At 46.8% G+C, this 22265-nt stretch overlaps 1 protein-coding gene across 2 annotated transcripts; it reads left to right on the top strand.

Moving 5' to 3' along the window:
• Nucleotides 1-2558: 2558 nt before the first annotated feature.
• Nucleotides 2559-22263, top strand: myh11a (myosin, heavy chain 11a, smooth muscle). Of its 2 annotated transcripts, XM_011613027.2 has the most exons (42): nt 2559-2732; nt 5313-5677; nt 5804-5960; nt 7791-7818; nt 10362-10461; nt 10584-10610; nt 12073-12165; nt 12267-12330; nt 12449-12547; nt 12695-12838; nt 12921-13016; nt 13105-13223; nt 13309-13461; nt 13530-13703; nt 13814-13987; nt 14076-14190; nt 14300-14493; nt 14684-14805; nt 14893-14962; nt 15049-15209; nt 15419-15527; nt 15616-15747; nt 15819-16025; nt 16173-16310; nt 16415-16538; nt 16625-16796; nt 16945-17157; nt 17287-17431; nt 17532-17738; nt 17814-17918; nt 18008-18160; nt 18275-18523; nt 18627-18839; nt 18927-19139; nt 19225-19386; nt 19475-19603; nt 19678-19766; nt 19852-19975; nt 20061-20269; nt 20371-20479; nt 20563-20735; nt 21375-22263. In XM_011613027.2, the coding sequence occupies exons 2-42, from the start codon at nt 5336-5338 to the stop codon at nt 21502-21504; spliced, it is 5937 nt and encodes a 1978-aa protein (XP_011611329.2). In that variant the 5' UTR covers nt 2559-2732; nt 5313-5335; the 3' UTR covers nt 21505-22263. The 2 variants fall into 2 exon arrangements, with proteins under 2 accessions (XP_011611329.2, XP_029707347.1); XM_029851487.1 differs by lacking the exon at nt 10584-10610.
• Nucleotides 22264-22265: the final 2 nt, after the last annotated feature.

Genomic DNA, 22265 nt, shown 5'->3' on the forward strand with positions numbered 1-22265 from the left:
TCTGGAGCGTATGAATGAAAATGATATGCAATTCCACTCGCCACCACATGGTGGCAGCATCGCCACAGATAAAGTAAAGACTGCAAAGAGAAAAAAACCTGTTCATGGATGTTGTCAATCAGTGAAGCTCCACCATGGTTTGATTACACAAACATACAAAGTTAAAAGTTAAAATGCCACATACTGTATCCCACTTTGTAACCTTTTGGTAAAAGACCTATGATGCAGAAGTTCAGAACATGCAGAACTATGCATTGTCATTGTCTATTTTTGGAATTTACATCATGGTGTTATTTAATATTCTTTTTTTTCCCCAAAGAACCTGAACTTCTGAATCTGTGATTGTTTTCATGTTCCAGTGGTCATTCAGTGGGACTTCTTACCCCCCATCCCCTCTTGTGCACGTTTGACCTGGTCTGAGATGTTTTTATTAGTAATACCACATCATTATGGAGCTGTTTTAACCTGGGACCGCTTAGCCCATAATCCACAGGTTTATATAAAGCCAAATTGGAGATCTTCACATTTATTTAGGTAGCTCCTCCGGTGTTTGCTCTTCTTTTACATTGTTTTCTGTGCAGCTTTGGAAGCGCCACCTCGTGACCCCTGTGATAACTGAAATCAGAATGTTAAAATAACATTGTTGGATAACACGCTGGGCAGTTTCTCATCTCTGGAGCTGTATATTCCTACAATTTACTGTCTCCACTGGCCGTACGAGCACCTATACAGGTTTGAATAGATCAAGTCATAGCCCTTAAATTAGGCTTTCAGAAAAATGTCACCTTTTAGTCCAGTTACAAAGAATCTGATGTTCTGTTTACATGTGTTCTAAAACAGCCTCCCCTCCCCCCCAATCGCTGTAGACCAGGCGCGCTCGGTTTATTAGCGTTCACTTTTAAATGACTATATAAGCAGAGGGAAAGCTCAATAGCGGCACATGATGACTGTATTGGCAGCTAGCTTGTAATAGGCAGTACTTTTTCTCAGTAAAAACGAGTGTGTGGAAGAGACAGCTGAATAAATATTGAATCCAGCAGGTCTTTTAACAGCGGACCTCGCTGACGGGTGCCCCCAGCTCAAATTAGAATGCAATTGCATTCCTGCTGGGTCAAGCATATCCATAAACATGTTTGCTCCTCAATGAACGGCCATCTAAGGACAAAGTGGTGAGGAAAAACAACAAACATTGTGCGAGAGTCCTGTATTGTAGTTTATTTATTCTCTCCCAGACAAACGAGGAGGATGAAATTTTGGCCTCAAAGCTCCGCGTTTCCCTGCAGGTATGAGCACAACTTCCCATTAAATGACGCCTGAAATAATAAATATATTGTCTCTCACAGCGAGTGCATTGGTCCTGTAAAACCTGAGCTGGTGGAGGTGCAAGATGCAGTAACAGAAGGGCCCCCTGTTAGATGTAAGCCATTTATCTGCGTAGCTGCAGGTAAAGAAACAATCTTGTTTGAACGCTGGTGTTGGACCATATTTAGTCAGTGGGACTTGGGGACCTCTTTGAAAGTAGCGCAGAAAGCTTCTGAGATTCCATCCAGACGCCACTGTCCTTATATGGCACACGCTGAAAGCCCCCTGTTCAGTGTATCTGCTGCTCTGTCTCCTTCTGTCCTCCTCTCGCTTGTCTCGCTCTCCACACGGCCCTCGCAGCCTCTCCTCCCTCAACCTCCGCCTCTCCCTCTTCACTGCGACCCTGCCCCGGTGATGTTCTCCAGAGGAAGCCCCGAGGTGCTCCGCGTTCGTCTTTGGACTGTCTTTGGGCTTCACACACACACACGCGCCAACGCAGAGAACACAGCAGAGTGTGGACATCAGCAGCCTGATTTATTGGGGAACATAGACTGGTGTCCTTATATAGGAAGTTTCATTGGGAAGAAGCTGGACACAGGACTGATGTAGCAGAAGAACGGGGGCCGGCTGTTTGTATTAGGGAGCCACTACAACACACACATGCACGCATACAGAAGCAGTCTAATCATAAATTAAGAGTTATATCTCTGAGGGGGGGACTGTCATGGAGTGGCGGGGGATTCCTGCACTGAGGACGGTTTACCTTATGAGGAAGGAGCAGGTTGCATAATTAAAAAAGAAAAGCGGTGTGTGACTGGAGCATTATACATACATCTACGCAGCATATGATTAAACAGAGATACTCAGATGTACGGTGAAGCCTGCTGGCTAAGTTTAAACTGGTAACATACATGACTGGTTTTACACAGTCCTGCTGAGAAAAGTGCATCAAAAATAAAAAATCAAGTAAATTCCTTCATTGAACAGCTTTTTTTTGTCAACTCCTGATTAGTGAAGTCGTTACTGGTGCACTAATGTGATATATTTCTTTCCATTTTCACAGGGGATCGGCTTGTGCTACTTTTACAGTGTCAAGTCCGTTTCGTGGCAACTAATATGCAGCTTTGATCCGTTCCAAAGGCATTTTTCAGCATTATTTGAGTGGGTTGAGGGTCGGGGTTCCTCCTCGCAGTGCGCATGTCCTCATCCTCCGGGATGCTGCCTGCTGCAGCCCGCAGAGGACGATGCTGGAGGAGGAGGGTCGGTCCGGACGGCTCCACCCTCGCTCAGCATTGCGCAGTTTAAAGCTCTGAATTGGACGAGGGTCGTTTGGACTGTTCGTTTTTGGAGTACCCTGGACGCCGGCAACTCCAGACCCTAAATTTTCCAAAAGTCCAAAACTCCCTCGAAAACACCTTCAATCACATTATGTAAGTATACCTGCGAGGACCGATGCTGTCACATTACTGTCACACTCGCGTCATCCATTGAAACCTGTTTGGGGGGGGGGGACTGTAAATCATTATTATTTATATATATTATTTACGTTTTTAAAGATGTTTAAGGTGTTTGCTTTGGATTGGTGGCTTATTTTGGCTGTTTGTGTCAGTTCTGTTGAGTTGCTGGACAGGTGTTCTGAACTTAAACGCTGCGCGTGCGGCGCGTTGAGCCGCCAGACTGCGCCAATAAATGTTGGCTTGGTTCATTCAGACTGATGGAAAGACTCTGAAATGACGGTGATTCAGTGGTGCAGTTTGGAGAAACTATGGTGCGAATGTGTGAGGAAGACCAGGCTGGACTGGAAGCGCGTTTCCGGTTGACCATATATGGCAGCGTAAAGCCGCCCGTCTGTCAAACTCCGTCTTCTTCCTAATAGTTCAGACAGATCTCACAAAGCTCTGCTGGCTTTGGAGAAGCTCATTAAACCACTCTTGACAGTTCATTTCAGTGTTTTTTTTTTTTTTACTGTTATATCATAAAATGACATTTCAGTGAAGTCCATGTTCTGCATAACATTGATTAAAAGAGGTCAGAGTTTAGGGCGCTGAGGATTATCCCCATCATTTAGCAGGTTACTTAGGAGACGTTTGTCTTTTGTAGAATTTAAGAGAAATGAGGAGGGTTTTTTTTCTGCATCTGGAGGAAATTGAGGCTTGGGGTGTGACCTCGGTCTAAGTTCTAGTGGACAATTTCAGGAAGGTGCGAGTCAGTTGGGTCATTCCTCACTTGTGAAGTCATGTTGTTGCGCGAAAAGATTTTTGGATGTGGTTCTATTAGGGAGACAAGAAGACAAAGAATGGTTGTCCAACAAGGAAAGGAAATGAGCAAAAGAATTCCCGGGACACCGCGATTGATCTCCTTCACCTCATCTTCCAGTGACAAAATTACTCGTTTATTACTTTATTAATGTTTTCTTTGCCTTGGTGTAATCTGGCGTTCTTTGCCATCACTGACTGACACTGAAGTTTTAGATAATGTGAACAAACAAGTTTTTTTCCATCCACTTCCTGCCCCGGCTCTGGCTGATCCAGTGTGTTATTAATTGTTTTCTTGCTTTTTTGCTGGCGCCGCTGTTACAAATGTCATTCTGACTGTGAGCTTGTCAACCTTCTAAATTCCAGTCGGTCTCGATTGACATGTCATCTCTCCTCCAGTCAGCTGTCTTCAAGATTCCCCGACCCAATCCAAATCCGGTTTAACTCAACGGTGTGTGGAGGGGGGTGGGCAAACACTGTAGGCACTGCTCGCTTATATGCAGAAAAAGACAAACATCAAAGCATTAGCTGCTCTTCCTTTGACTCCCCGGATCTCCGCTCGGCCCGTTGAGCTGCTCCTGACACTTTAAGGTTTGATATCTACGCACCATCACTCTGGCCTTTATTGGCAGTTTGGTTTGGCTCCTCTCTGGAGTTGCTTTTAGAGGCTGGGTGCCCATTTTACATAGTTCCTGCTGAGGTACCATCACTGCCAGTGGGTGTTCACAGGAATTTGCTTTTGGGTGGGGGAGGTCAGGTAGGAACGGGCAGCTTGTGGACAGGAGGGACTCAGGAATGTTTTTTTAGAGATCAGAGGGCATTGCCACTGTTCAATTATTGAGCGTTTTAAGCATTGGTTTCAAGAAAAAGTGCAGATTTGCACACGGTGGCGTACTTTCAAATGCAAAACTACGTGTTTATCTCATTTTTTTGTGGAAGAACTCCCTTCTGCCATGAGAACCAGGCGCTCAGTCGTTTATCTGCTGCATTTTAAACGCCACCAGGGGACCGTATGAATCTTAAACGCTCCGTCCCTGCCTTGGGCTCACTGTCTTGCTGTTATCATTTAGGAGTAAACGACGAGGCCGGCAGGAGACATACTATTCCCTATATGGGCTTTGTTTGGGAGTTCGTTCTCCGTGCTGTTTAGCACTGCAGAAAAGAGTTGCGCTCCAGAGAAGGGATCCATATATGGTCATCCCAGCACGAGACCAGGACTCCAGGCAGAGACCCGGAGAGAGGAACGGGAAAGACCAGAGACAGGGGAGGAACAAAGGCTGTCAGTTCAGCACCCATTCAGTGGTGTCAATCACGAGCAGATGGACGGATTATTGGCTGTTTGGGGACGTTTCCAATAAGATCATGTTGTGCTTTTAAAAAAAAAAAACTGAGTTGATTAAAAGCCGTGGCCCAGGTCGATTCTTTCTAAATCAGGGAGGGGAATTGTTCTTCATCTCCCATGTGGTATATGTGAAAGGGTACAGTTGAGGGGGGGGGGGGGGGGGGGGCGGGGTGGCCCACTGTGAGAATGATTGTAGTCTGGAACTCCCCAGTGGAGGAAGCATATTAACTCATTGAGTTACAGTCATAAACTGCAGGAAACAGCAGTTGCAGGTCCTCCTGTATTAATAACCTGCAGGTTTCAGGACAGCATTTAGTTCCTAAAGTTCCTTCAACTTAACTTTTGCTTCTCTACACGTGTTTCTTCCTTTCATTTTGCAGTCTTTTGATCTGCTGAATGATTTGCTCCCACAGTTGGCCTGCCACTTTAATCAAAGATGTCTAAGAAGGCCCCAACAGAGGATGAGAAGTTCCTCTTCGTCGACAAAGACATCCTCAACAGCCCCATGGCTCAGGCTGACTGGTCGGCCAAGAAGCTGGTGTGGGTCCCATCGGAGAAACACGGCTTCGAGGCGGCCAGCATTAAAGAAGAGCATGGCGATGAGGTGCTGGTGGAGCTGGCTGACAATGGGAAGAAGTTAACCCTGAACAAGGATGACATCCAGAAGATGAACCCACCTAAGTTCAGCAAGGTGGAGGACATGGCTGAGCTCACCTGCTTGAATGAAGCCTCTGTGTTGCACAATATCCGCGAGAGGTACTACTCTGGCCTTATTTATGTAAGTATATGGTGAACCCTGATCCTCATCGCGGAGATAAATCACATCACACTTTTAAATAAATTTGTCAAGTCCATTTGAGCCGCCGTCCTCGCAGGTGTGCAACTAACTGGTGCTCTCTTGCAGACCTACTCGGGGCTTTTCTGCGTGGTGGTGAACCCGTACAAAATGCTGCCCATTTACTCAGAGAAGATCATCGAAATGTACAAAGGAAAGAAGCGGCACGAGGTCCCCCCTCACATCTACTCCATTGCTGATAACGCATACAGAAACATGATGCAAGGTAGGAGGGCTAACGTGTGGTTGAACCAGAGGTGTGTGTTCATAGCCGTTCCAGCACCATCCCAGCCACCCACTGTAGCACCGTCTGGTCACAGAGTGTCTGAACCCAAGCCGGACAAAAGAGTCATTTATGGCCTATTTAAGACTCAGTGTTTTGTAGAGGTGTCGATGGTGGTCTTAACACACTCATGCTTACTGTAAATGGCTCTGGGCTCTCAAGCAGCCCGTTTCCCATACAGGCTATTTCTTCTACTAACAGGGGGTCATGCCCACTGGACATAATGTTAACATCAGGGGGATTTCTCAGAGGAGTTGACATCTGGATTAAAAGATGGGTGGAGAGAAAAACATTTCCTGTTCCTGCAGTTTCCCTTGTCTCCCTTCATTTACAGTATATTCTCTCATTTTTGCACAGAAACAGGACTGAAGTGGGAGTTTAAGTAAAGAAAATACATGTTTACATACATGGAGCCTCTCTGCTGTCACTTAGCTACAGCATAAGCAGTTATAGGTGATATAATACACATATTCCACCGGAGTGAGCTATGGCTCATCTTAGTTTATCATCATTATCCTGTGATTAAATTAATGTATTTAAATAGATCAAATGGCTGTATTGTGACGACCGGTTTTCGCTGTTAAAGCGTCTAAACCTGCAGAGCAAGAAGGGCCACCCGGCCGGCAGTTGCTGCTGCAGGGGTTGTGTACAAACAGGAAGTAAACAAGAAGCAAACGGATTGATGGGTGTTGGCGTGCTCGTGCTTTTTCACTCTTCCCACGACATTAGAGAATCACCATCGACCACAATCCTCAGTCATTTTAGACGCCGGGTTTCGGTCCAGGATGTATGGAATGACAGGACAAATCACTAGGCAACAGCAGCGACGTCTATTGGGGCGCGATAGGAAGATAAACACAACCTTTAAATACCAGCTGGTAAACACTTTTGCCATTTCATAACAGTGACAGTGACTTTTAAGATGCGCCAAAACATACACGGTTCTTTACCCGTGTTGTCTAATCCAGATCAGCTTTTGTTCATTGGAAGGACTTGAAAAAGGGATTTTCCTGTCCTATCATTGTTTTATAACCTTGTTTTCAGAAGTGTTTTTGGATGTAACAGTTGTTAAGATGAGTTTGAAAAGCTTGGAATGATCCGTAACAGAGGAAACCACCTAATCTGAACCTTTATCAAAGCCACATGTGCTTGTTTGGTTGTGTTGTGGATGCATTAGAGGCGTCTCCCACACAACGTGGCAGCGGATGATGCAACATGTTGCTCAGCAAGTGGTCTAATATGAGCCGTTGTCATGGCAGCGCTGCAGAACTGGCAAACCCAGATAACACTTTGTAGCGTTCATCCATCCATCTCATCGGGAATTTACTGTCTCGCAGTGCTTCCCAAACAGGTACGAAACCAGGGACCCTCCCAAATAATCAGGCTTTTGGACCTGATGCCCTGCTGTCTTCGTTTATACAAACACCCCCCCCCCCCCCCCCCCCCAGATTTACCTCCTCGGTTTCTCTCTCTGACTTAATTTGGAAATACAGAGAGGAAGCAGACTTCATGCAGTGTGTATGTGAAGAATTACAGGAGGAAAACGAGCCCAAGCGGAGAAAAGAGCACAAGTTTGCCCCCACGCAAAGATTAGGGTGACTTCATTTTCACCCTGTTAAAACTGTCAAGCACAACACACACACACACACACACACACACCAAACATTATTACAAATTCCATAGGTTTACCACGATACCGTTGCAACTTTATTCTGTATGTTTGTGAAGAAATGCCGAGAATCCCATCTGATGTCCTTCTTTCTTTGTTTACAGATCGTGAGGATCAGTCCATCCTTTGCACGTAAGTAAAAAACAGACAGTTGTGTCCCAGCTGCGGAACGCTTACATGAGGATTGTGCAAACGCCAGTGAGATAGACGTTTAGTCCTTTAGCCCCCCGCAGCATGGAGTCATTCATAGCAAAACATAGATTTTAGTAGTTGTCCTGTTCTCAAGTGCAGCCTAACTGGATTAGAGCATCGGCCTCTCTGCATCCCGATGGGAGCACCAGATTAGCTATCTAAATGGTCGGCCACTATTTTGTTCATTTAGTTCCTCTCAACTCATTAAAGGAAACTTTGGGGTTGTTCAGGGACAAACAGGAAGAAGCCGATCCTCCACTTATCCGGAATTGTTGAATTCAGACCGGATAACTTGTTTCTTTGCTATTCAAGACCCAGAATGTGCAGTTTGTATGCTATGAGTCACGTGAAACCTTTAGTTTTAAATGAACATCCACCTTCACCTACTGATCATCCCGCTGGATTGCGCTGTTTATCTCCGTCTTCTCCAAAAATGTGTGGCATGCTCACCTCAGGGGAGGAATCGCTTCGGAATGGAAGGACTCCTGCAGTGAACTGTGACTTAAACATAGTGGAACCCAAACTGGAACGTATTAAAAGGCCTTTTAACTGTTGTACAGGCCATCGAGTGCCATAAAGTCTGTACATGTGAGCATATCAGTTGTGGTGAGGATGTTAGGAAATTCCTCATGTGTATTTTTAGATCATTTCCTGGTCCTGAAAAAGTAGAAAACATTCACCCTCTTGCTGTGTGTGGAGAGGTTATTGCATATAATTGGTGTTTCAGCACTGTGAAGAAGGAAAACTAGCATTGTTTTGCTAAATTACGTAAGTAGAATTGATGCACCTCCTCTGCGTGGTTCATTAGTCAGATCCGCTCAGTCAGATTTCAGCTCCAGCTGGTCTCAGCCCGGAGCCTTATATGGGAGAAACGTGATATATGGAATGTCATGTATGATTGTCTTCCCCTGAACTGTACTGCATGTTCTGTGGAAACAGTGTTTTCACAGCAATCCATCAGACTTTGCATCTCCACACGCTGACATTAAGGAGTATTTGTTAATAGGCTGTCACAGAAGACGTGTTGTTTGAATTCTCGGGATTTCCTGTTTTAACGGGAGTCGGAATGTTTACATCAGGCCGTATAGAGGAACACACACAGATGGGGGCTGATTTATGGCAGCCATTTAAAAACTATCGTGCAACATAAAGAGCAACGCCACCAAAGGATTACATCATCTATTAGCTATTTGGTTTGTTTTCTTTAAATGTTCATGGATTTGCATCTTGAATGTTAAGGACATGGAGTATCCCGGAATCCTAAGATATTATCTATAGACGGGTGCAGGGTGTGTGTGATGGGGGAGCTCGTCCTCTTGTCCGTGCACCCTGGGGACACCAGAGAATGAATAGGGGGCGGAAGATGGGTGCCAAATATGGCGGGATCCTATTGACAAAGAGACAAATTCCAGCCTTGCTTTTCCGATAGTGTCAGAAAAGGAAATAGAACAGAACTTGTATCCTGGTGTCCTGGATTTATTTTTCTGAGTGTGTTTTTGTTTTATTATTGTGCGATTATGTTTCTGCTCCCACCACCACAAATCCGCCATGGGAAATAGATGGGAGCCAGTAAACTTGACATGGTGACATTTCCTCTCTGCAGGGTCGCTAGTTTCCTTATTTAAGTCATTGTGTGCGTGTGTGTGTGTGTGTGTGTGTGTGTGAGAGAGAGAGAGAGAGAGAGACATAAAGAGAGAGAGCGATATTCCAATGGAATTATAGTATCTGTAACACAAAGATAAATAGTGCAGATTTACAGTCTGATCCTGTTGAGGACTTGAGAATATCTCATGTAGAATAAAGAATTCTGTCTCTTTCAGAAGTTTTAAGTCATCAAACCCTTTAGCGTTTTCATAAAGTTTAAATTATGGAGGAACTAAAGAGCCTTTTTGTTTGTCCAGGTTTTAAAAGCTGTCTTTAAATACTGTGTATATATGCTTAAGCCTCTAAACCCATTAAGTCATGACATTTGTGCTGGTGGCTAACAGCAAACTGCAGCTTCTTTCAGTTTATTGACTTTTCTGGAGTCTTATGTTGGGATGTATTTATGTCTCGGGAGCCTCTGGCATAGCTGAATATGGATATTTAAACGCCCACTTAAAACTGATTATTTTATCCCAATTTACCAAGTAATTTAAAGAGTAAACAATGTAGTATCATGTGTATTCAGCTATTTATTTATTAAAATGCATAATTCTTCAACAGCAAGTCACACTTTTCCCACTAATATGGACAAATTGTGGAATATGACAGCTTGTTAAAAGGAGTTAAGAACACGCGGATCAGTGTGTCAGACTGAACAATAACATTATGCTTCCTGTCAGATGTTGGTGCAATTATCTCCCTGCTGCACATGATTTCTGTTCAATTAAACTGAATTAGTGAACTGTGAAAAGAGTACTGGCCAGTGCTACTTATCTCCTCCTCTCCTGTTTCACCATCTCTGCATCTTTTAATCCCCTCTGTCACTTTTCCCACTCTAGTGGAGAATCTGGTGCTGGGAAGACAGAGAACACTAAGAAGGTCATCCAGTATCTGGCTGTCGTGGCCTCCTCACACAAAGGCAAGAAGGACAGCAGTATTGTAAGTATCAGTGTGAGGACACCGGGCTGTACGTCATATCTGCCAGCCAGTTCCCTCAGTCTGTAACCATTTGTAGGAAGCTGCCCAGTTTAACCCTCTATATTGCCGTTTCCTCCGAATAGCAACAATCAGGATCGCAATTTGCCTACGTGAGTAAAGGGGAATGCCTGGAGTGTGTTTTTGTGTGTATTTCTTCTTTGGGTTAGATCAGTGCATGGATCCGTGGTGTGGCACCAATTTAGGGGTTTGTTTTCTCTCCGGTACGTAGCCGTGATTTCTTTAGATTCCAAATCTTCTTGAGTGTGAAGGTGTTTTCCAACAGTAGTCATTTCCCAACTGATTTAGTCTGCATGATCCTCATGGTGGCATCGACTCCGAGGCGTGGTGGGGGGGGGGCCCGGCTGCATAAATGAACCGGTTTCCAATGGTTGGGGTTTGTAGTCACCCTCTCACTGCCGCGAGAGGACCGTTTGGAGCCTCCGCGGCAGTGAAAGAGTCCCTCACGGGTGATTCAACCACAGTGTGAGCATGCCCGTCATCTGTTGCCCTGTCAGACACAAGCACCTCTCTCTGCCCTCTGCTCCCGCCTACCCTCCGACCTGCTTCCCTAAGGTGTGTTTGGGTCTCCTGTGTTGATGCCCTTCCTGTTTCTCAGCGCTGTGAACAGCCCAGACACCCTGTCTTTGGAAGGACTCGCGTCCTGAGTCCGGACTAGACAGTCGGGGGTTGTAAGCGATGCTGTCTGTGTACTGGACGGGTGCTGGTTGCAGTTTCTAGAGAACTCGCCTGAAAAGATCTCCTCACACTCTTTTTCTGGCTATCTTGCTTTGCTTGTCTTTTCTCTTCTCCTTCAGTGTCCAAAATGACAAAGACGCCCCTGTCTGCACTGCCAGCTCTGTCTGACCTGCACCTCTTCAGCTGGTCTGTATCTGGCCTCTTTCTTTTCCTTCCACTTCCTCGAGTGTACATTTGAGCAATAACTGAAAACCCAATGAATACGGTCCGATTTTAAACACAGCCGTGACGAGCTTTTTCATTCCACTGGTCTCACACTTGTTAAAGAAAGTCGTGACCTCGTCCATTACACAACTTTAGCTCATTTACAGGCGAGGTGACGCTAGCCTGAGTGTATTTAAAGTCTCTGCTCTCTGGTACCCGACTTGACTGCCATGCCGACACGGCCCACTTTGATCGGGTGGATTACCTTAACGCAAAGTGACAGCGTGTCTGCCTCGTTTGCCGAGCGTCACCTCGCCCTGCGTAAGATCCCGTAGGCTCTGTAGTCAAGCAATTTGCAAATCAAAATCGCTTTAATTTGCCGACACGCAAATTCAGTGCAGACTTAACAAGATTCATAAAGTTCTTCATGTTTCATTCATGTTAACATAAATGGGAGGCCATGTCTGACCCAGAATTACCTCATCGTTTCATCTGTTTTCATGATATGAGCAGAGATTTACGCTGTACTTTGTGTTTTATAGGGCATTTCTTTATTTTTCTCACGTAATGTTACATGGTTATTTACGCAGACATTATCCACCTCCATCCATCCCCACATGCCACATCCTCCAAGTGTTTCATGCTGCTTCTTTATGTCAATATCGTCACTAGGGGGAGCTAGAGAAACAGCTCCTGCAGGCCAATCCCATCCTGGAGGCCTTTGGGAATGCCAAGACCATAAAAAATGACAATTCATCCCGATTTGTGCGTTCTGTTGCTTTTATTCAGAATATCAGCACATTTTTTTCCATCTGCATTGTTAATCATACAGGCTAAATCTTTTTTCCTCCTCATTTCCTCCATAGGGTAAATTTATCCGGATCAACTTTGACGTCACTGGCTACATTGTTGGAGCCAATATAGAGACTTGTATCCTGTTTTCTTAGTTTCTCTCAGTCTGCAGGCCTTTATTTTATAGTTACTTATTTGATTTCAGTAGTATTGGAACTCTGGAGCCTCTGTATTCTTTAACACCCGACACTGTCAGACCTTTTGGAAAAGTCTCGCTGTATCAGGCAAGCAAAAACGGAGAGGGCTTTTCACATCTTCTACTACATGATTGCTGGTGCAAAGGACAAACTGCGCGGTGAGGGGACTCATATTTCTGTCATATATCATCCAGAGAAGCCCAACTTCTTTAACTGCAGTGGTTTTGAAATCTGCTGAATGATCAACATAAAGTTTGATGAGCAAAGGTTGTTTACGTTGTTACGTTTCTGTGTCACGTTTTCAGAGGAACTCCTTCTGGAGCCTTTCAGTAACTACCGTTTCCTGAGCGACGGCCATGTTCAGATCACTGGCCAGGAAGACGACGAGCTGTACGATGAAACCATGGAGGCTATGAACATCATGGGTTTCAGCGAAGAAGAGAGAAACGGTACCACGGATCAGTGGCACCCCTGATCGTAGGGAGCGTCTGCATTTTCTTTAACTGTCACGTGTGTGTGTGTGTGTTTCAGATATCCTGAAGGTGTGCTCCACTGTCATGCAGCTGGGAAACATTGAGTTCAAGAAAGAGAGGAACCAGGAGCAGGCCACCATGCCGGACAACACCGGTATGATCCGCATCTGTTCTCATGTCGTTAGCATTTCGTTTCTTTCGAAGGAATTTAATAAAACAGGAGAATATTTTCCCTTCTGTAGCTGCCCAAAAGGTGTGTCACCTGCAGGGAATCAATGTGACGGACTTCACCCGTGCCATGCTGACCCCTCGAATCAAAGTGGGCAGAGAGATGGTGCAGAAGGCACAGACCAAAGAGCAGGTACGACAGAAATTGGCTTTGATGCAGCTTTGATGACCCCATCCCGCTTCTGTTCACTGGGATTTTCCGTGCTTCTGTACGACAGGCTGACTTTGCTACTGAAGCCTTGGCTAAAGCCATATTTGAGCGCCTCTTCCGCTGGATCTTGTTTCGAGTGAACAAAGCTTTGGACAAGACCAAACGCCAGGGTGCCTCCTTCCTGGGAATCCTTGACATTGCTGGCTTTGAAATCTTTGAGGTATGTTCGTGCGGAACATGTTTTGGCGGAACGACGACAGCATCTTCATGTTTTGATCGATCTTGCAGGACAATTCGTTTGAGCAGCTTTGCATCAACTACACCAACGAGAAGCTGCAGCAGCTGTTCAACCACACCATGTTCATCCTGGAGCAGGAGGAGTACCAGCGGGAGGGCATCGAGTGGAACTTCATCGACTTTGGCCTGGACCTGCAGCCCTGCATTGAGCTCATCGAGAGGCCTGTGAGTCCTGTTTGTGCACAGCAACGTGCGCCGTATGAAGCATGGCCCCTGCCCCTGCTTTGATCCATTAGGGACACCTCAGCGTTTAAATTGACCTGATTTCCCCTCAGAACAACCCTCCAGGCATCCTGGCCCTCCTGGATGAAGAGTGCTGGTTCCCCAAAGCTACAGACGTGTCTTTTGTAGAAAAACTTATCAACACACAAGGAAACCACATCAAATTTGCAAAGTCGAAACAACTGAAAGACAAGACCGAGTTTTCTTTGCTACATTATGCTGGGAAGGTGAGTGTGAAGTGTGTGATTAGATTAAATGATATGATCGGCATATTTAACAGCACTCACATGCCAATGATGGTTTTGTCGTCTGTAGGTGTCCTACAACGCCACGGCCTGGTTGACTAAGAACATGGACCCCCTGAATGACAACGTCACAACCCTGCTCAGCAACTCCTCCAGCCAGTTCGTGCAAGACCTCTGGAAAGACAGTAAGACCAGTTTTCAATACATTTTCTGATATTTTTCTTCCATAAGTCGCACGTTGAGGTTCTAAATCATAGATAATGAGTGATATTTAATTCTGTGGTTCTGTTTCAGCTGACAGAGTAGTGGGTCTGGACACGATCGCCAAGATGACTGACAGCTCGATGCCCAGTGCCTCGAAGACCAAGAAGGGGATGTTCCGCACAGTCGGTCAACTGTACAAGGAATCTCTGGCCAAACTCATGACCACACTGCACAATACCCAGCCTAACTTTGTGAGATGCATCATCCCCAACCATGAGAAAAGGGTACGTGCACTTGGTTGCATAGTTTTGCAGAAAATCAAATAGCTTCATCCTAACGGAGGCTTTGATGAGCTAGAGAAATATTATTATATTTGTATAATAAAAAGTGAAACTCAGCATTGCACTGTTCTATGACACAGTACCCCTCGTTAAATTATAAATGAAGCAAGATTAAATATCGCTTATTTCCCAGGCAGGAAAGCTGGACGCTCACTTGGTCTTGGAGCAGCTGAGATGCAACGGTGTGTTGGAGGGGATCCGTATCTGCCGACAAGGTTTCCCCAACAGAATCGTCTTCCAGGAGTTCCGCCAGCGGTGCGTTGAACATCTACTGACTGCTAAATTATTGATTCCTTTTTTTTCCCCTGGAGATTTTAACACTTGTGTGATCTCGTGTGACAGGTACGAGATCCTGACTCCTAGTGCTATTCCCAAAGGATTCATGGATGGCAAACAGGCCTGCTGCCTCATGGTATATTCAAAGTTATGGATTATATCTACATCCATGTTAAAAGAAACTTCTTAATGTGCATAATGCTCTCTGTTGTTGTTTTTCAGATCAAGCACCTGGATTTGGACCCCAACCTGTACAGGATTGGACAGAGCAAGATCTTCTTCCGTACAGGGGTTCTGGCCCAGCTGGAGGAGGAGAGAGACATGAAAATCACTGTGATCATCATAGCTTTCCAGGCCCAGGCCAGAGGGTTCCTGGCCCGGAAGTAAGACAACACAAGCCAAATCCCTTCATTACATTTTTAATTTACTATTTGCTCTACGGCACAGTGTCCAACTATTCAGCTTCATCTTTTTTGCTGTTGTTGGTGGTGTTTTACACCTTTTATTGCATGCTGTTTTTGTAAAAATCTTGTATTTTTCTATTCTTTGTCCACACAGTGTGTGTTGGTCTCACTGTTTTTATTCTCTGTAGGGCTTTTGCCAAGAGGCAACAGCAGCTCACCGCCATGAAGGTGATCCAGAGGAACTGTGCTGCCTACCTCAAACTCAGGAACTGGCAGTGGTGGAGGCTCTTTACAAAGGTCAGGGCGTCGCTGTCCTGGGAAAGCACAAACAGAAACTCTCTAATAATTACGTTGATACAATAAATTGTGTTCAACTACACTACAGGTTAAACCTCTGCTGCAAGTGACGCGACAGGAGGAGGAGATGGGTCTGAAGGAAGAAGAGCTGAAGAGAGCCAAAGACACTTCGTTGAAATTTGAGTCGGAGCTGAAGGAGATCTCGCTGAAGCATGCATCGGTAATACAAAACACCTGCAGAAGAAGAAGAAGAAAGAGCTGCTTTTTAAGCGGTTTCTTTTTTTGCTTTAGGTTTTGGAGGAGAGAAACGCACTGCAGGAACAGCTTCAAGCAGAAACAGAGCTCTTTGCAGAAGCTGAGGAGATGAGGGTTCGACTGGCTGCCAAGAAACAGGAGCTGGAGGAGATCCTTCATGAGATGGAGGCAAGACTGGATGACGAGGAAGAACGTGCTCAGTCACTCTTATTGGACAAGAAAAAGATGCAGCAACAGATGCAGGTATAAAATACTGCACTTTGTTCTTCCTCCTTATTAGTCTGGTGATTCAGCTGTTGTTAGCTCATTGTTCAATGATACACAGTCTTCGAATGTGTGTGTGGGGGGGGGGTTGATAGCAAAAGCAATGCTATGCTATTCTCCATGTAGGAATTAGAAGAACATTTAGAAGAAGAGGAAGATGCTCGCCAGAAGCTCCATCTCGAAAAAGTGACTTGTGAGGGCAAGATCAAAAAGCTGGAGGATGAGATCCTGGTGATGGAGGACCACAACAACAAGCTGCTAAAGGTACAGTCAACCCACTCCGTCCGCTTATTGTTCTGACAGGTACTAGACGAGACATGACATCGGCTGTATCCTGGCAATTGAACGACCAAACTGGTGTTTTGTAGGAAAGGAAGCTGATGGAGGATCGAGTTGCTGATATAAGTACCAACTTGGCAGAAGAGGAGGAGAAGTCGAAGAACCTCACCAAGCTCAAAAACAAACATGAGTCAATGATCTCTGAACTAGAAGGTAATTGATTGGCTTGAAATATGATGCCATAATACAATTAGCATTTTAGGGAGAGTGTTCTATTTTTTTCCCTTCTGTGCTACTAGTGCGCTTGAAAAAGGAAGAAAAGTGCCGCCAAGAGCTTGACAAGGCCAAGCGCAAGTTAGAGGCAGAGTCAAATGACCTACAGGAGCAGATCGCCGACCTGCAGGCCCAGATTGCTGAGCTCAAGGCCCAGCTCGCTAAGAAGGACGAAGAGTTGCAGAACGCCCTAGCCAGGTAACCCCCCTAAAGTTAAGGAAAATAGGGCAAAAGCTTGACAAAGTCATGCATCCAAAAATAGCCCGGTAACATTTTCCCATCTGTGTGCCGCATTATTTTCTCCCGTCATAATTTCACTCAAGCTGACCGACGTCTCTGCTCACAGGTTAGAAGATGAGATGGCTCAAAAGAACAATGCTCTGAAGAAGATCAGAGAACTGGAGGGACACATCTCTGACCTGCAAGAGGATCTTGATTCCGAACGGGCAGCTAGGAACAAGGCTGAGAAGATTAAAAGGGACCTCGGGGAAGAGCTCGAAGCGCTCAAGTCAGAGCTGGAGGACACTTTAGACACAACCGCCACACAGCAGGAACTGAGGTCATTAATTTAAATACAGACTCCTGAACACACAGTCATGTTAACCATGCTGCGAACTGTTGAGGAGTGAAATAAAGCAAATGTTCATGTCTGAAATAAAAGCATTAACCACGTGAGCTAACCTTCCAGAGCCAAACGTGAGCAGGAAGTGACCGTGTTGAAGAGAGCCATTGACGAGGAAAACAGGACCCACGAAGCCCAGATACACGAGATGAGACAGAAACACACCCAGGCTGTGGAGGAGCTGACAGAGCAGCTGGAGCAGTCCAAACGAGTAGGCCAGCATAATTCCGTCCAGCACTGTAATCGCTGCGGCGTCGCTCCGTTTTTATTGCCTCACTTTTCCGTCGTTGCCTTGATGTTCCTCTGCTCAGGTGAAGTCAAACCTGGAGAAGGCTAAACAAGCTCTGGAAAAGGAGACGTCAGAATTGACCATGGAGGTGCGCTCCCTCGTCCAGGCCAAGCAAGATGGGGAGCACAAGAGGAAGAAGTTGGAAGGTCAGGTCGCGGATCTCCAATCTCGCTTCGCAGACAGCGAGAAGCAGAAAGCAGACCTGGGAGAGCGCTGCTCTAAGATCACTGTAAATGACTCTCAGTAATTACACCAGGCCTCTACAGAAGAAAATCCCCTAAAAATCAACTTTGTCTTAACACAGATTGAACTGGAGAGTGTAACAAACCTACTGAACGAAGCCGAAAGCAAGAACATCAAGCTGAGCAAAGACGTCAGCAGCATCACCTCTCAGCTTCAGGACACACAGGTGACCGACCTGGACCTGAAGCTTGCGGAGCAGCCTACAGAGGTTTCGGACTCGTGCTTAGTGAACCTCCGTTCGATGTTTCACAACAGGAACTGTTGGCTGAGGAGACGCGGCAGAAACTGCAGCTCTCTACAAAACTACGGCAAGCAGAAGACGACAAAAACAGTTTGCAGGAGCAGCTGGAAGAAGAGATGGAGGCCAAGCGCAACGTGGAGAGACACGTGTCCACACTCAACATCCAGGTCAGGCCAAGCTTTAATAACCCACACAGTAATCTAAGATATGTTGCAGGGCATTTTAGTGTCGCTCGACTGTGCATAAAGGACGGTATTAAGAAGTGTAAACGTCATTTACAGTTATCAGACTCAAAGAAGAAGCTAGAGGAAATGACAGCAAATGCTGAGATGTTAGAGGAAGGTAAGAAGCGTCTGCAGAGAGACCTGGAGGCAGCCAACACCCAGTACGAGGAGAAGGCAGCTGCATATGACAAGTTAGAGAAGACCAAGAACCGGCTACAGCAGGAGCTCGAGGACACGCTGATGGACTTGGACAGCCAGAGACAGGTTGTGTCCAACCTGGAGAAGAAGCAGAAGAAGTTTGATCAGGTTAGTTGTTATAAAAAAAAAAGGCCTTTTAAATAGAAAGATGCCTTCGGTTGCTGTGGTCATGGACATGCTGGTCTTCTCTTCTCGCCTCCCCTCTCTGTAGATGCTGGCTGAAGAGAAAAGCATCTCTTGTAAATATGCAGAGGAGAGAGACAGGGCTGAAGCTGAGGCCAGAGAGAAGGAGACCAAAGCACTGTCCCTGGCTAGGGCTCTAGAAGAAGCCCAGGATTCCAGAGAGGAGCTGGAGAGAGCCAACAAGGCCCTGAAGATCGAGATGGAGGACCTGATCAGCTCCAAGGATGATGTCGGGAAGAATGTAAGTTTATGCCTTTTAACCATTAATTGACCTAAAAGTCTTGTGCACCAAAGTACGATGTTTCATACCTTTCTGCACTGTTGGCAGGTCCATGAGCTGGAGAAGTCCAAGCGAGGTCTGGAAGCCCAGGTGGAAGAGATGAAGACTCAGCTGGAGGAACTGGAGGATGAGCTCCAGGCAGCTGAGGATGCCAAGCTACGGCTGGAGGTCAACATGCAGGCACTGAAGGCTCAGTTTGAGAGGGACCTCCAGGGGCGCGATGAGATGGGAGAAGAGAAGAAAAGGCAACTTCTCAAACAGGTGAATCCAAAATAAAAATGTGAATATCACCCTAAAAACACGTGTTCCAGACTGGCCTTTAAATAACAATGGGCACCGGCGTCAGGTCCGCGAGCTGGAGACCGAGCTGGAGGATGAGCGTAAGCAGCGGGCTCAGGCAACAGCAGCCAAGAAGAAGTTGGAGACCGATATAAAAGATCTGGAGGGACAGATTGAGACAGCCACCAAGGGTCGGGACGAAGCTATCAAACAACTGCGCAAGCTCCAGGTGAGAGGACGGGAATTTCCTGTCATACATGGACCTTCAAGCCACCTTTTACATCAATGGCGTCGATTCTTCGTCCTCACCGCGCCAGGCCCAGATGAAGGACTATCAGAGGGACCTGGACGATGCCCACGCTGCCAGAGAGGAAGTGCTGAGCGCCGCGAAGGAGAGCGAGAAGAAGGCCAAGAGCCTGGAAGCCGAGCTGATGCAGATGCAGGAGGTGACACGTTTGAGCCTAAAGAGTCCCGACGCCTCACGGCGCAGGCTTGAAACGCACGGTTGTTGTTCCTGCAGGACCTGGCTGCGGCTGAGAGGGCGCGGAAGCAGGCCGAGGCCGAGCGAGATGAGCTGGCAGACGAGCTGTCCAGCAACGCCTCTGGAAAGTGGGTGACGGGTTTATTCCGTGGTCGGTCGCCGTGGCGATCTAAGGAGGTACGACGGTGGTGATATTTGTCGCCGTTGTTCCAGGTCAGCCTTGGCAGACGAGAAACGTCGCCTGGAAGCCAGGATCTCCCAGCTGGAGGAGGAGCTGGAGGAGGAACAGGGCAACATGGAGCTCCTCAACGACAGACTGAGGAAGAGCTCGCAGCAGGTGAGTGAGCAGCAGCTTCGCGCGCCGTCAGAGCAAGTGCGGGCGTTGCGTCGTCATCACAAGCCACTTCCCGTTCCTCCCGAAGGTCGACCAGCTGAACAATGAGCTGCAGACAGAGCGCAGCACTTCTCAGAAGAACGAGAGCGCCCGGCAACAGATGGAGCGCCAGAACAAGGAGCTCAAAGCCAAACTCCAGGAGATGGAGAACCAGGTTAAATCCAAGTTCAAGTCCTCCATCTCTGCTCTGGAGGCTAAGGTAGCACAGCTGGAGGAGCAGCTGGAACAGGAGAACAGGTCAGCCGCCTTTTATTCCGCGCCACGGATTTGTAAGCATTCTAACGGATGGTGGCATCTTGGTGTTTTGGGAAATTAAAACTACTGAAATATGAACTCAGGGAGAAGCAAGCGTCGGCAAAGAGCTTACGCCAGAAGGACAAGAAGATGAAAGACCTGATGATTCAAGTGGAGGACGAGAGGAAGCAGGCGGAGCAGTACAAGGACCAGGTGAGACCGGACTTCTCGTCTCGTCCTGACAGACAGAAATTCAGCCCGTTGATATCAAAGCAATAATGAACTCTGCTGACCAGGCGGAAAAGTCCAACGGCCGCGTGAAGCAGCTGAAGCGGCAGCTGGAGGAGTCGGAGGAGGAGTCCCAGCGAGCCACGGCTGCCCGCAGGAAGCTGCAGCGGGAGCTGGACGAAGCCACGGAGACGGCCGACGCTCTGGGCCGCGAAGTCAGCTCTCTGAAGAGTAAACTCAGGTAGGACGGAGGGACGAGGAGTCAGCACCCCGCCCCCGTTTGCACCCGTTCACCTTCTTACTCCACGGATCCCACTGGAAGGAAACAGCAGAGGGTTAAACAGCTTTAATGTCTGTGTAAAGATGTTAGAAAAGAAATGTCTGGGCAGGCGGAGGTGGAAACATAGTTAGGCACGTTCCTATTTTAGTGCTGTCAAACAGAACAACTATGTCCATCTCTATTCCAGAGGCAACCCTGAACCCAAGGAGTAACACAGCAGGTACCTCTGCTCCCAGTCGTCACCCCCCATCACTGTTTCCAATTAACCTGCCATAACTTCTCGTTCCCCCTGCGCAGTTTTAATTCTCGCTTCTTTCACCGAGATAAATATGGCTCCTCAGCGACCTAAAACACGAACCAACCACGTCTGCACCAATTTAAAAACTGCCGGCCATATTTTTCTCGGTGCTTGGTTTAGCTAAACCAAACTCATTTTCCTCGGCCGGGAGTCAAATGAGTTAAAGTGAACTGGCGTGCTCACCTGTAGCTGAAGCATTACCTGTGAATTCTGTAGCCACACCCACGTTGAGCTTGGCAGCGCCCGCTGGAATCGTGGCCGGCGGAGTTCCCCTCTCACCCCGGGGGCGTTCTCTCTTTCAGGCGTGGAAACGAACCCTCCTTTGGCAGCGCGCCTCGACGCATGGGTGGAGGCCGGAGGGTAGTGGAGGATGCGTCGGAGGAGGAGGCCGACCCCCAGAGCGACTACAACGGAACCAAGTCGATGGAGTGATGCAGATATCAGCGAGTTAGTTACAATGACGAGGTCTGGCGCCGTCGCCCTCCCGTATCACTTCAGAATATACACGACGTCTCCCATTTCAAACATGGTTTTTAACTTTTCAGAGCACCTTTTCTTGTCGCACAGTCTGATTGTGGAGTTGTTTTGGTGGCTATGCCGGCGTGTGATTTGCTGTTCTTTTGTAGTTTTATCATTAACCCCCCCCCCCCCCCACCCCACCCCCAGTTTTGGTACTACACCGATGGCTATTGGTCACAATAGGTGCTTCTATTTACTACACTAACCAGTCAGCAAAGCCCAGTTAGAGACGTGTAAATCGGTAACTATTACCAGTGACTGTCGTCCTTTTGCCTGTTACTGCTGTTTCAGAGCTGCGCTGACCCGAGTTCTTCAGAGCTGAGCTCCGTCCTCGGGTCTGGACTGGGTCAGCGCCGCTGTATGTAGCCCAACTAATGAATATTTAGCCAATTCTAAAGTCACTCTGATATGTAACCTGCACCTTTCGTGAGCCCAGATATTTAGATCGCTTTTAATCAAGCCTGGTGGCGGCCAGATGATGTATCTGGATCAAGCAAAATAAATGTGACCTTTGGGATAGAGCTGATCTTCTGAGGGAGTCTTGGTCTAAAACATATAAACATGCTTAAAAAGAAAACTCAAATCGCTCATGTTATTGTTTACATGCCACTATTTGCATGTATTGTTTCTTGACCCACCTGCACATGAAATAAAAGATCTTTAAAAAAGCAACA

This window comes from Takifugu rubripes, chromosome 17 (assembly GCF_901000725.2).
Source record: "Takifugu rubripes chromosome 17, fTakRub1.2, whole genome shotgun sequence".
Taxonomy (NCBI): domain Eukaryota; kingdom Metazoa; phylum Chordata; class Actinopteri; order Tetraodontiformes; family Tetraodontidae; genus Takifugu; species Takifugu rubripes.